A 13,054-nucleotide genomic window follows, 5' to 3' on the forward strand; every position below is an offset into this window, starting at 1 on the left:
TCCAGGTGCTTCTACTGAGCAACTGGGACTGTTAACTACCCGTTTAGAGGCTGTCAAGGGAGGCTCCAGCCGATCAGAACCTAGTGTTTGCGTCCCTTTTCCTCGAAGTCTCTGAGGCCTCGCCCCCAAACCTATGCCCGCCCAGTGACCCCCTAGCAGCGAACTTCCCGGAAAACGTACGAGGCCGGCGGGCGCGCGTCCTTACCTGCGGGCGGGAGTGCGGCCTCGGGAACGCCCGGCGCGCCCCCGCCCGGCGCGCCCCCGCCCGGCGCGCCCCCTGGTCCTCTCGCGAGGAAGTCCGGGCGCCGGAAGTGCCTGCAGCGCGCGGCGGCGGGCCGGCGGGGCGGCGCGGGCGCGCGACCCGTGGAGGGAGGGAGAGGCGGCCGGGACCGCGTAGGCCGCGGAGCGGGGTCTCCCAGGTACCGCCGGGGTCGGAGCGCTCGGGGGAGGGCCGGGGGAGGGCCGGGGGCGGGGCGGCCGCGGGAGGCCCCTGCCGGCCTCTGACCGGGGTGTCATTGCAGGGCCGCCCCCATGTTGCGTTTTCCGACCTGTTTTCCGTCCTTCCGGGTGGTGGGAGAGAAGCAGCTGCCGCAGGAGGTCATTTTCCTGGTCTGGTCACCCAAGCGGGATCTCATCGCTTTGGCCAACACGGCAGGCGAGGTGAGTGAGCGCGACCCGACAGCGAGCGCGTTGCAGCCTGGCCCAGCCTCAGTTTCCCCTTTTGTGGACTCGCTGGGCCGCATGTGGACCCCGCCCCCTTCCTTTCCAAGCAGCTGTAAACCTTAGGTGGAAGTAGAAGGGAGCATATCGGGGGAGGATCATTTATGTGCCCATTTCCCGTATTTCATGGCGAAAACAACAGTTTTCACACAGCATAGTCGCACAGCCCTGCTTTCCCCGGGTCTCTTTTAGTCATTTGTTAAACGGGCTTTTTAAGAGCGCATAATGTGTCAGTCATCAACTAGAAATAGTAGATGCACAGACCCAGCCCTGAATTTGCTTACGGTTTCGTCACAGGAGCTGCGAATGTGCATGCATGTAGCTGCTGCAGAGGATACGTTAAAAAATGCAGAATCCCTCGTCCAGGTTTCCTACCGTGGACCGGATCGCCACGTCCTGTTAAAAATACCTTTACATTTAGGAAGGGAGTGATGCGTCCCTGGGGTCCTGACGGGGTGTACATGAGTGTTGTCACTTAGCGTTTCTAGTGCGTATCGCACTAGGCTTCGTCAGGTATACCCGCAGCTTCTACCTTTCTCCTGAGAGGCCTGGTTACCTGGCAGCCATTGTGTGAGGAAACCTTCAGCTCTCCACCTGTCCTCCTTTGGCCTTTGGGCAGGTTTCCTGAGAGTTACCTGGCCGGGTGAGAGTTGTGTTGTGTGCAGACCGGTGTGGCCACCAGGTGGTAAGGAATACTTAGCAGCCTGCAAAGCTGCCTCACTCTGTTGACTACCAATAGCTTCTCATCAGGCCTTGATGGCTCCTTTCTCAAGGCCCTCTGTGGTGTCCTCTGGTCCCTCTCCTTTGCCACTGCGCCTTGGAACTCTTCATGCCCTAGAGAGGAGAGCCAGGGCAGCAGGCCAGAAGGGAGAGGATGGGGCATCGGTGCGACTAGATGTGTAGATGTGATAGTGGGCACTTGTTTCCATTTCCTCAGTGAAGAAGAGAGAGTGCTGTCCAGGAGTGGGGATGGAGGAGAAAATACTGGAAGTTTGCGGGGAAAGGCGGGGTATGAAAAGCTGACAAGGCAGGCAGACTAGGGAAACTTAGTAAGATTGCTGGTCAGTGTTAAGAGCCACGGAGGTTAGTGGTCTTGCAGTTTGAGGGAATCTAGTGAGCACGGTTGTGTCTCTGCTGTTCTGTTCGACTGGGTGGGTGTAGGCACGGTTGGGTTTCACAGGGTTGTTGTTTTGCAAATGTGACATAGCAAGAAAGATGCAAGGGAGTTAAAGTTACATGTCAGAGGGGCGGTGGTAATGATGATCCTTGGATTAAGTATGGAAGTGGGGGCATGTGTGAGTGAGGGACAATGAGTAGGTGGGATCAGTGGGTTGTAGGACTTGGTGAGGTTGGAGAATTGAAGTTGGGTATTAGTAGGGATGAACTAGAAGGATAGAGACAGTGATGGAAGGTGGGAAGTTTGAGACATTATGGCAGCACTTGTAACTGTAGGGACAAGGTCAAGGGCATGACCCCAGGAGTGACTGAGGTGACCTGTGTGGAAGACGTGACCATTGGAAGAAAGGTACTTGAGCACTGAAAAGCCAGGACATCGTAGCTCTTGAAATCACCAAAAATGGGGATGAATAGTGTTGGAAAGCATGAGTGAGTCAGACAGGAGTCCAGATCTTCCAGGAATGAGGGGGATGGCCTAGGGGTCTTTAGGGAACTGCAGTTAAGAGGGGTAGTGGGTAGTATGGTGTGATTGCATATGATTCAGAGTTAGAGGATTTTAGAGAAGAAAAGTCATCCAGAAATGGCATCTGGAATCAAGGAGGAAACCACCTTCATCTCCTGGCCCAGTAGAGTGGGGAACATGGGATGCAGCACGGCTATTACCTGAGAATCCTGCTGGAAAGCGATGTCCTTGGGTGACAAACACATTTCAGGGAAGAGAAGGAAGATACGGGCTTCTTTTTTTTTCCCCCCAGTAATTTTTTATTGTTATGTTAATCACCATACATTACATCATTAGTTTTAGATGGATATGGGCATCTTGATGATACCTGGTTGTGAATTTCAGAGGGCACAGAGGAAAGGTTTTGGAAATAAGGGATGGCAGAGACAGGCTTGGAGAAGAGCACTGTGTTTAGGGAATGAAGGATTCCCTGTGGGGCCAATGTACCAGGAGTGAAGAGTGCTGTGAGCTAAAGTGGGAGAGGTGAAGCTGTGAGTGTGGGGACCTGAGAAGGTGTGGGAGGGTCTGCAGGGATGCATGCAGTTCCTTATTTTCAGTGGTTGTGTAGAGGATGGAGTAGGGACAGCCTTATTTCTGAGTCAGAAGGAGCTCTGGGGCACATCTTGACCCTAGGAATTTTCCTGTGTGGAAGTGGAAATTTAGAATGGCTAAGTGACTTGCCCAAGACCTATGGCCAGTAAGCAACACAGCTGAAATTCCATCCCAAGGTGTCTGATTCCAAGTTTGGTGTTATTTGACTATTAAAGCTACTTTTCTGCTTTTTATGTTCCTTATTTCTTTTTCTGTCATGATCTTCTTGGACAACCTTATTTCTTTCTAAAAGATAAGTCTCTTATTGACATAGAAGATAGGAAAATGTATAGAGTACAGGGTTAAATTAGGTTTTGTTTCACCCATCACTTTGAATATACCTTCAGTTCATTCAGACCTTGTTGTCTTCTAATTTCTTCTGATAGCTAAATATTATGCTTGAGATTATATTTAAAGAGTTATAGTGAGGATCTAGGTTTATTTCAGTTTCGGAAATGGATTTTTAATTTTTTGCCATGTATCTGTTTTGTCTTAGGTTTTACTTCACCGACTTGCAAGTTTTCATCGAGTTTGGAGTTTTCCACCAAATGAAAATACAGGAAAGGAAGTGACCTGTCTGGCTTGGAGACCAGATGGCAAACGTAATGATAGGATTCTTTGAAAATACATTATTATTATTATTATTATTAACAAAAAAAGTATCTTGTAAAGAAAGCTTATTTCCTGAAAGAATTTATTGTTCTTATTATATTCTTATTGTATACTAAATATCAGCTTCGGAGCTTTGCTTTTTGGAAGCTTTGAAGTGTTTTCGTAGAGTTGAGATTAATTTTACTGTGTTGTTTCTTGGCTGAGATCTCTCTAAAATGAAATTTGACTTCTTGGCAAAGGTAACGCTAGAATAAAATAAAAAGCAAAGAAAAATCTTAGCCCTTCAGGCATATAAACTAGAATAAAATCTGTGGAATGTACAAAATACTTAGGCTTTGCTCTTGGCGCTGTCTTGTCCTGCACTGATGGCCCACGTTCCATCTACCATTCACTAGTCTGTCAAGTACCACTGTGGTCTTTTCTCCCCAAAATGTATGTTAACATTAAATGTGTAGCTCATAAATATTCTCTTGGCACGAATGCTTGTCTCACCTGAAGGACTGTCAGCTCTGACCCCATTCCTTCCTCTTTCTCCGCGTGCCCTTTATTTTGTAGCTTCTTACGCTTCCACCTGTTGTTTTTGCAATGACAGTCGTGATTTGAGCTGCTGTACACAGAGTCAATACAGTAAAATGCTATAAATGATACAGCTTAAAGTTCATCTGTTATCATTGGTGCTTTAAGGAAAAAAAACTGAATCATTTTTGTAAAATGATATGTATTCCTTATTGCTTAATTTTTTCCTGGTAAATATAAATGAGTCTGTAAAAACACCCGGAAAGCCTGTTCAGCTCTCGTTTTATCTTTTAATAAAAAAACAAAAAAAGGGTATGTGTAAAATTAGAGGACTTTTATAAGTAACATCATGAGATCTTGCACTATTCATCCAAAAACACCAGAATCTCAAAAATAAATCATGAAAGTCTGTGTGTGTTGAAATGTATATAAGTAGATGAATTTTTTATCATTAAAAAAATATGCCCTGTGTTTTTGGACAGTGAAATAAGGTTTTTTAGGTAAGGATTATTTCAAGATTGCTTTAAATTGTTTGAAGAAGAGGAGATGTGGGTTGCCTCACATCTTGCAAAATTGTGTGTCTTGGTATACCGTGAAATGCATAGCCCTCTACTTAGAAATTCTTTTTTTTTTTTTTTTAAGATTTTATTTATATGAGAGAGAGAGAGAATGAGAGAGAGCACATGAGAGGGGGGAGGGTCAGAGGGAGAAGCAGACTCCCCACCGAGCAGGGAGTCCGATGCGGGACTCGATCCAGGGACTCCAGGATCATGACCTGAGCCGAAGGCAGTTGCTCAACCAACTGAGCCACCCAGGCACCCAGAAATTCTTTATTTGATGTGTTAGGAAGATGTTAGTGACCTGTGTGGAGAGACTATACTAGATAATTCAGCCACAGTGAAAGAAACAAGACTCATCAGCATTTGATGGTCTCGTTTCCCATTAAGGGTTAGGAACAAAAGGGAATACTGAACTTTCTAAGAACTAAGCAGATGGAATCACTTCTCACCGTTTAGGCACGTTCACAAGACCAGCATATCTTGGTGATAGGATATTATTGTTTGTCTGTTGAGACCTGTTCTGTATCTTCTGCTTGGAAGCAGGGCTCCAGTCCAGAGGCTTTGATGTGTAAGATGTGTAAGACATTAAGTGCAGTACACGAGAAAGTAGTCGGTCACTCATGAGAGTTTGAGCCTTTGAAAATAAGCTTAGATGACAGCATAACTACATGTAAAGATAGCTTTCCATTTTAAAAAATATTATTTAAAGGAAGGATTTTTGGGTTAAATAATTTCTATGATGATGATACATTTAAAATAGTAAAACTGGGCAAGAAGTGAAATAGCCATTTCGTTTTCTTGACTGTTACAGTAAGTCGTCCTCATCGTCTCTTGTTTCAGTTTTGGCCTTTGCTCTTGCGGACACCAAGAAAATCGTTTTGTGCGATGTAGAGAAACCTGAAAGCTTGCACTCCTTCTCTGTGGAGGCCCCAGTGTCTTGTATGCATTGGATGGAAGTGACTGCAGAAAGCAGGTAGAGGAAGGATTGGAAGGACGACTCCAGCAGCCGCCGTGGGACAGCTGTGCGCCTGCCGGGATTAAAACAGACACTTGGGAGGATCTGAGTGTTGAGCATGGGCACGCTGCATTTAACTTTGGGTTTTCAGTTTATATGCCTGAAGGGCTAAGATTTTTCTTTGCTTTTTATTTTTAGTAGTTAATATCAGTGCTTTATACTTTCTTTTTTTTTTTTTTTTTAAAGATTTTATTTATTTATTTGAGAGAGAGAGAGAGAGAACATGAGAGGGGGGAGGGTCAGAGGGAGAAGCAGACCCCCCGCTGAGCAGGGAGCCCGATGTGGGACTCGATCCCGGGACTCCAGGATCATGACCTGAGCCGAAGGCAGTCGCTTAACCAACTGAGCCACCCAGGCGCCCCAGTGCTTTATACTTTCTTATTTCTTTCTTTCTTTTTTTAACTTAAATTTTAGGTAGTTAACAGTGCAATATTGGTTTCTGGAGTAGAATTCAGTGATTCATCACTTACATACAACACCCAGTGCTCATCACAAGTGGCCTCCTTCATGTCTATCACCCATTAACCCATCCCCCACCCACCTCCCTCCATCAGCCCTCAGTTTGTTCTCTGTCATTGAGTCTTTCATGGCTTGTTTCCCTCTCTCCTTTTTTTCTTCCCCCCCTTCCCGTGTGTTCATGTTTTCTTCCTTAATTCCACGTATGAGTGAAATTCTGTGGGTAGTGATTTGTACTTTCAAGTAATAGAAATTAAAATTACCGATTAGCAAATTGAGGTTCTTTGTTCCTTTTTGCCACCCATTTCTTTCGGAGCTTGGGCGTTTTTTTTTTTTTTGCATCTTTGTAAATATCCTCAGAGTACAAAAAGTGCTAAGTTGAGCATTCTGGGGTGTTTTGTTTTGTTTTGTTTGTTCAAAGATTTTATTTGAGAAAGAGAGGGAGCATGAGCAGAGGGAGGGGCTGAGGGAGATGGAGAAGCAGACTCCCCGCTGAGCAGGGAGCCCAATGTGGGGCTCCATCCCAGGACCCTGGGATCATGACCTGAGCTGAAGGCAGATGCTTAACTGACTGAGCCACCCAGGTGCTCCTCAGTGCTTTGTTTTGATATTGAATGAGTTCTTTCTGTGTCTGTGGTCTTGATAGTTTCCTGGTCTCATGAAAATAACTTTGCCTTAGTCTACATTCAAGTCATTTACCAGGTTTGCAGTCAAGATGGCCTAAAGAATAAATGGGTGGGACGCCTAGGTGGCTCAGTTGGTTAAGCGACTGCCTTCGGCTCAGGTCATGATCCTGGAGTCCCGGGATCGAGTCCCGCATCGGGCTCCCTGCTCAGCAGGGAGTCTGCTTCTCCCTCTGACCCTCTGTCATGCTGTCTCTCATTCTCTCTCTCGCAAATAAATAAAATCTTAAAAAAAAAAAAAAAAAAGAATAAATGGGTTTACCTAATACTGAAAATAAAAGTTTTTTTTTTTTTTAGGAAATGTGATAATTTTCTTACCCACAGTCTTTCCTTTCTTTTTTTCCTTTTTTTAAAAAATATTTTATTTATTTATTTGACAGAGAGAGACACACAGCGAGACAGGGAACACAAGCAAGGGGAGTGGGAGAGGGAGAAGCAGGCTTCCCACTGAGTGGGGAGCCCGATCGATGCAGGGCTTGATCCCAGGATCCTGGGATCATGACCTGAGCTGAAGGCAGACGCTTAACGACTGAGCCACCCGGGCGCCCCAGTTTTTCCTTTCTAATAAACTTTTAACTTAATTTCAAATTAACTAAAGGGGAGTCTATAAAAAATTGAATAATAAGGATCTCACCTGGTGTTTGAAATTCACTATAGATAAAACATTTATCTATAATTAATGCATCATCAAATAATCCAGGGTTGCGAATGGTCATGTGAATTTTTCAATGCTTAGAGGAGCAGAGTATACCATGTCATTTCTATCCCATTCAAGGTCCCTGCTAAGTGTATCCTAACATACTTTCTACTAATAGTTTAGAAATATAATGTGGAGATTCCAGGATCTCTCAGGACACCAAGTTTGTGTTAAAGTGGGAAAAAAACGTGTGCCAAGTCACCTTTTCACTCATTTATTACCACCCTTATTTGGAGGTAAAATTGAGAAAAGGGAATAAGCAAGACTATTTCAAAATGCGTAGTGTCGTCTTAGATACTTGCTGGATTGTCAAATCCCCAAATGTATATAAGCCGTAGAACCCACAGTTAAATGAGATAATTACTGCAGTGTTCTTTAAAACCCACATTCACCCTTGATACTCATATGTGTTTAGATGGTTCTTAGATGAGAGTTAAAAAAATCATAAATTCTTGGGATGCCTGTGTGGCTCAGTCAGTTAAGCATCTGCCTTCAGCTCAGGTCATGATGCTGGGGTCCAGGGATCAAGCCCCATGTCGGGCTTCTTGCTCAGCGAGGAGTCTGTTTTTCCCTTTTCCTCTGCCCCTCCTCCTGCTCATGCTCGCTCTCTTTCTTTTGCTTGCTCTCTCTTAAATAAAATCTTTAAAAAAAAAAAAAACCTAAATTCTTAGTATGTAATACTGAATACATAGAGAAAATTATTTATTCCTCTAAGTGTAAAGTGGCTGGGTTTCCCCCCCCCCCAGAAACAAGGCCCCTTGTAAATGAAGAATTTCCTATTTTTTTGTTTGTTGTCTGTGATTATTACAATGACTGTTTTATAATAGTAAAGTATGTGTGGCATCTGTTTACTTGGTAATGTATATAATATGTAAAACTGGGCAGTTTTTAAAAAAAGTACTTTTTAATGGAAAAACAAGTAAAATCTTTGGTGTTTTAGTAATGCTTCTTCTTGGCTTTTCTTTTCAGTGTTCTAACATCCTTTTATAATGCTGAGGATGAATCAAATCTTCTCTTACCTAAACTACCTACCCTGCCAAAAAAGTAAGTATCAGAGTTTAATTTCACTGGAATCCATCTTGCAGATTTCTCTTTCCTTTGACACTGTGATCATTTTCTCATGCGTTTTTGAAAACATATTTCTATTGCTTTTTACACTAGTCTCTGTTTTTCTCTAGTTACAGCAACACCTCAAAAATCTTTAGGTAAGATATGCCTTTTTTGTTTTCAGGTAAAATAATCTTTTATTAGTTGAAAGATGTAGTTGAAAGGTAACCCAATTATTTTTATATTTTAGTGAAGAAAATTCTGATGAAATTATTAAGCTTTTGGGAGACGTCAGGTAAAGTTTGCAAATATCTTAAATAACAAGTCTAATTTCTTAAAGTTGGTGTTTGATATTTGAGACAAGAGTTCAGAGTTTCAAGGGCAGTTCCTTTATGTGTCATGTTATTTCCCTGCTGACAAACACCACTGAACAATATACAGACATTAGTGTCTATTATTTACTTGTTTTTATTGTATGGTCTTTGATTGTGTCAAGTTCAATAATACTATAATGTATCTTTGTTTATTTTAAAAGTAAAGGAGGATAGATGTTACTAGCGTTTCTGAAATTAAAATTAAATATTTCAAGTTTTTAAAGCCCTTTTAATACATTTAGCATCAGAGCCATGAAACAACTAATGGCACTTTCTATTAGGTGGAAAAAGGATTGTGTTGTTATTGAGAGTATATAAATACAGTAGTTGTTAAAATACTATAGCCTTATTTTACTATAAACCGATGTTTTTTAGGCTAGAGCAAATTTATGTTCCTTTGAGAAAAGGAAGAAGCCCAGTGTGATTGAATATTGAGTATTGGTGAATTTGTTTGGGGTTTCAGTTTCCCCACAGGGAAGCCTTAGCATGCAGATTATCTGAGAGCAAGAACAACTTATATCTTGGTTTAAGAACTCGGTCTTCTCTGATGTCCTCAGCTTGTTACATTCCTTTTAATTAGGCTTAATATTCTTGTCCTCGGAGGAAGCTCTGGATTTATCGAGCTTTATGCGTATGGAATGTTCAAAATTGCTCGAGTCACGGGGGTAAGTTTCCTTTAAAATTTTCCACGTCATTTCTCTTAGAATATACCACCTAGAATATACCAGCTAACTGATTTATGGAAAAAAAATTAAAACACCAGGGTATTTTTCTCAGTTTCAGTTATTGGAGTTACTCATTTTTAAATGTTAAGAGGATAATTTTATTACTAAGATAAAATAGTGGTGATAGGGTATCTATGAAGATCAGGTACTATTAGTGGAATTAATCAAGTTTTTCTTAAGAAAAAGATTGACATGCTACACTTGATTACGATTCAATGGTTTTCTAGTCTGTAGTCAGGGCTAGAGCTACAGTTTGTGACTGGAACATGACGAACATCATGAGGAGTGATCTTCTACTTAGGACCAGATCTGTGCTGGTTGCTAAGTCTCGGTCTTCTCCACAGCTTTTCTGTCCTATTCTTGCCATTTCTGAGGTGAAGAGGATATATTGCAGGCTCTCCAGCACTTGATTTGGGACCCCTGGTGGAGGGGTGTGTGTCCATGAGGGGTGTGGACTGGGGGGACACACACCTTCCCTCCTGCACATGCATGGAAGGCGTCAGGCGTGTGTGTTTCTGCTTTAGAGAGTTCCATGAGTTTCTGTTGCCTGTGTTATAAGCAGGTGCAGACTAGCAATAATACTAAATGGACCAGGGGATTTGACTCTTTTACAGATCGTTGGTACTTGTCTTGCGTTGTGTTTATCCAGTGATTTGAAATCATTGTCAGTGGTCACAGAGGTTTCTGCTGGCGGTGCTTCGGAGGTCTCATACTTCCAGGTAAGCGTGGAAAGCTGGTAGCAGCAGACAGTAAATTCATTTTTTAAAGGTGTTATTAAAACAAAGCAAGGGAAAAAAAACCTCAACTCGGAGCTTCTAAATCTCATATATAGAATCTTACTCTAGTGAACACTTGATTATTCCCAGGGCCCAGTATAGTTTTCATAAAAACAGTGTTTTGATAGTTTATTAATGACCATGTTAATTGGTTGCTATACCAGTTTATCTTTGTAGCAAGTATTCTTTTTTTTAAGATTTACTTATGTATTTGAGAGAGACATGTGAGCAAGGGGAGGGGGAGAGGGAGATGGAGTGAGAATCCCAAGCAGATTCTGTGCTGAGTGCAGAGCCTGTCATGGGGCTCCATCTCACCACCCATGAAATCATGAGGGGTTGGACACTTAACTAAGCCACCCAGGCACCCCTCTATCAGGTGTGTTCTTAGGACTCTGATCCTAAAAATAATAAAAGCTAATACTTATTAGCTAATAAGCTATACTTATTAGTGCCAAGTACTGAGTGATTCAGTATAATTCATTTGAATCTTCATGGCAATCTAATAGATAGGTCCTATTATTATCCCTATTTTATAGATAAGTAGAAACTGCAGAACTTGCTCGGTATCACTCATATGGAAGTGATGCTGGGCAGGGTGGCTCCAGAGTCAGTGCTCTTCACCAACACATTGCCTCTTGTGTAAGGTGATCAATTAATGTTGGGAAAAACTGGGGCGCCTGGGTGGCTCAGTCGTTAAGCGTCTGCCTTCAGCTCAGGTCATGATCCCAGGGTCCTGGGATCGAGCCCCGCATCGGGCTCCCTGCTCAGTGGGAGGCTTGCTTCTCCCTCTCCCTCTGCCTGCCTGCCTGTCTGCCTACTTGTGATTTCTCTCTCTCTGTCAAATAAGTAAATAAAATCTTTAAAAAAAAAAAAAAAGTTGGAAAACACCTTTTGTACTGTATGCTGTTTATATGGTAAGTTGTGGAAACTGTGGGCTCCTATAGAGTATTTAGATTGTAGCCTTGCCTTTAGGAAAGTCTTCCCTAGATTTTTTTTTTTTTAAGATTTTATTTTTAAGTAATCTCTACACCCAACATAGGGCTCAAACTCACAACCCCAAGATCAAGAGTTGCACTCCACCAGCTGAGCCAGCTAAGCGCCCCTTCCCTAGATTTTCATGCCAAATAACCCAGCCACTTAGCTTAAGGATGCGCGAATTCTCAAACAAAAGTAGAACAAAAAGATGCAGGATGCACTGTGTCTGATGCTTTCCAGTATTCATTGTTGTATTCAGAGCATCAGGGGACTCTTGATGTCCTGATTCCCCAGAATAGTTGGTCATATTTACTCTTCATCCTAAGATTCCGTGAAAATATGATTTCTAGGATTGCATTTGATGCTGTAATAAAATGATTCACTATTTCTTTGAAGTTTGTAATGGATATTTTTTTAAATAACAGCTTTATTAAGATAATTCTTACACCATTGTAATGGATATTTAGCTTGTCTTTATCAGTAGCTTATAGTTCTTTAAAAACTTTTCATGTATATTTGTAATCATTTCTTAAATTTCTCATAATAGTGTGACAAAATAGATTATTATATTTATCTAGCTATGGAGATGGCATTGCTAACCTAGAGAGGGGTGACCTGTGCACACTTAAACATGGCAGATTAGAAAATCCTAAAGTTCTGTTCTTTTAGTCTCCAAAGTATTAGGCTCAAAGGTAGCAGAATTCAGACATAGTGTTTCTGATACATACTTAGACCTTTACTCTTCTAAATTGTAGGATTTTTTTTTTTTAGCTGGGACTGATTTATCTTTGAAAGAAGTGTGTGTGATTGTAACTCACTTTATTTTGATTTTATAGCTTGAAACCAATCTATTGTACTCTTTCTTACCTGAAGTAACTCGGATGGCTAGAAAGTTTACTCACATTTCAGCCCTTTTACAGGTATTTATTTGTAACTTGTTTTATGTGAATATTTACTCTTAAGTTTCTAACAGTCTATAAATAAAACACTTGCAAATTTTATTCTGTAAAGCTAACTGTGGTATAAAGTGTCTATTCTGATAATCTTATAATGTCCGTTAACAAGAAAAAGAAATTTAATTGAAAATCTATTCCCACCAGAAAAGAAAAAAGTAGTTTAAATCTTTTAAAAATAATCCCCTAAGTGAAATAACATTTTGGAATTTGAAAAGGCTTACTGCAAATCAAGCCTTATGGGAAACAGCCATCATATCAGTTCACTCTTGTACATAAACACCCACCCCAAATTAGCCATGGTTCTGTAGGTCAGTGTCTTAGTCAGTCCACAGTTTGGGCTGGGCCAGCTAGAAGGTTCTGCTGATCCGGGCCAGCTTCAGCTCATCGCAGCCTGGCCCGGTCGTGCGTCAGTGGCCAGCTGGCTGGTCTGAGTGTCTCTTAGCCGTGGTGGCTCCCCATGTGCCATCTCCCAGCAGGCTAGCGCGGGCTCGTTCCTGAAGTGGCGGCCACAGCAGTGGTGTCAGGAGTGCGAGGGGGAACGTGCAGAGCCTTTGGAGGCCTTGGACTCGGTGTCCCTTCTGCTGTGTGTCGGTCACGGCAAGACTCAAGGCCAGCCCAGATTCAGGGACTAGGGAGATGGAGTCTGCTTCTGGATAGAGGAGCTACAAAGAAC

General features: G+C 42.4%; 1 protein-coding gene across 1 annotated transcript in view; it reads left to right on the top strand.

Annotated features, from left to right (window-relative positions):
- Positions 1-261: 261 nt before the first annotated feature.
- Positions 262-13,054, top strand: part of ANAPC4 (anaphase promoting complex subunit 4) — a 36,881-nt gene continuing 24,088 nt past the window's right edge. The window contains exons 1-10 of the mRNA XM_045881374.3: positions 262-419; positions 522-660; positions 3,486-3,591; positions 5,518-5,650; positions 8,498-8,572; positions 8,707-8,733; positions 8,826-8,870; positions 9,530-9,614; positions 10,289-10,393; positions 12,262-12,345. Of these exons, the coding sequence (XP_045737330.1) occupies positions 532-660; positions 3,486-3,591; positions 5,518-5,650; positions 8,498-8,572; positions 8,707-8,733; positions 8,826-8,870; positions 9,530-9,614; positions 10,289-10,393; positions 12,262-12,345 (789 nt within the window). The 5' untranslated portion in view covers positions 262-419; positions 522-531. The remainder of the gene's footprint in view (positions 420-521; positions 661-3,485; positions 3,592-5,517; positions 5,651-8,497; positions 8,573-8,706; positions 8,734-8,825; positions 8,871-9,529; positions 9,615-10,288; positions 10,394-12,261; positions 12,346-13,054) is intronic.

Source organism: Mirounga angustirostris, unplaced genomic scaffold (genome assembly GCF_029215605.1).
Source record: "Mirounga angustirostris isolate CCGP_5_RB_7025 unplaced genomic scaffold, mMirAng1.0.hap1 SCAF_2, whole genome shotgun sequence".
In the NCBI taxonomy this organism is placed as follows: domain Eukaryota; kingdom Metazoa; phylum Chordata; class Mammalia; order Carnivora; family Phocidae; genus Mirounga; species Mirounga angustirostris.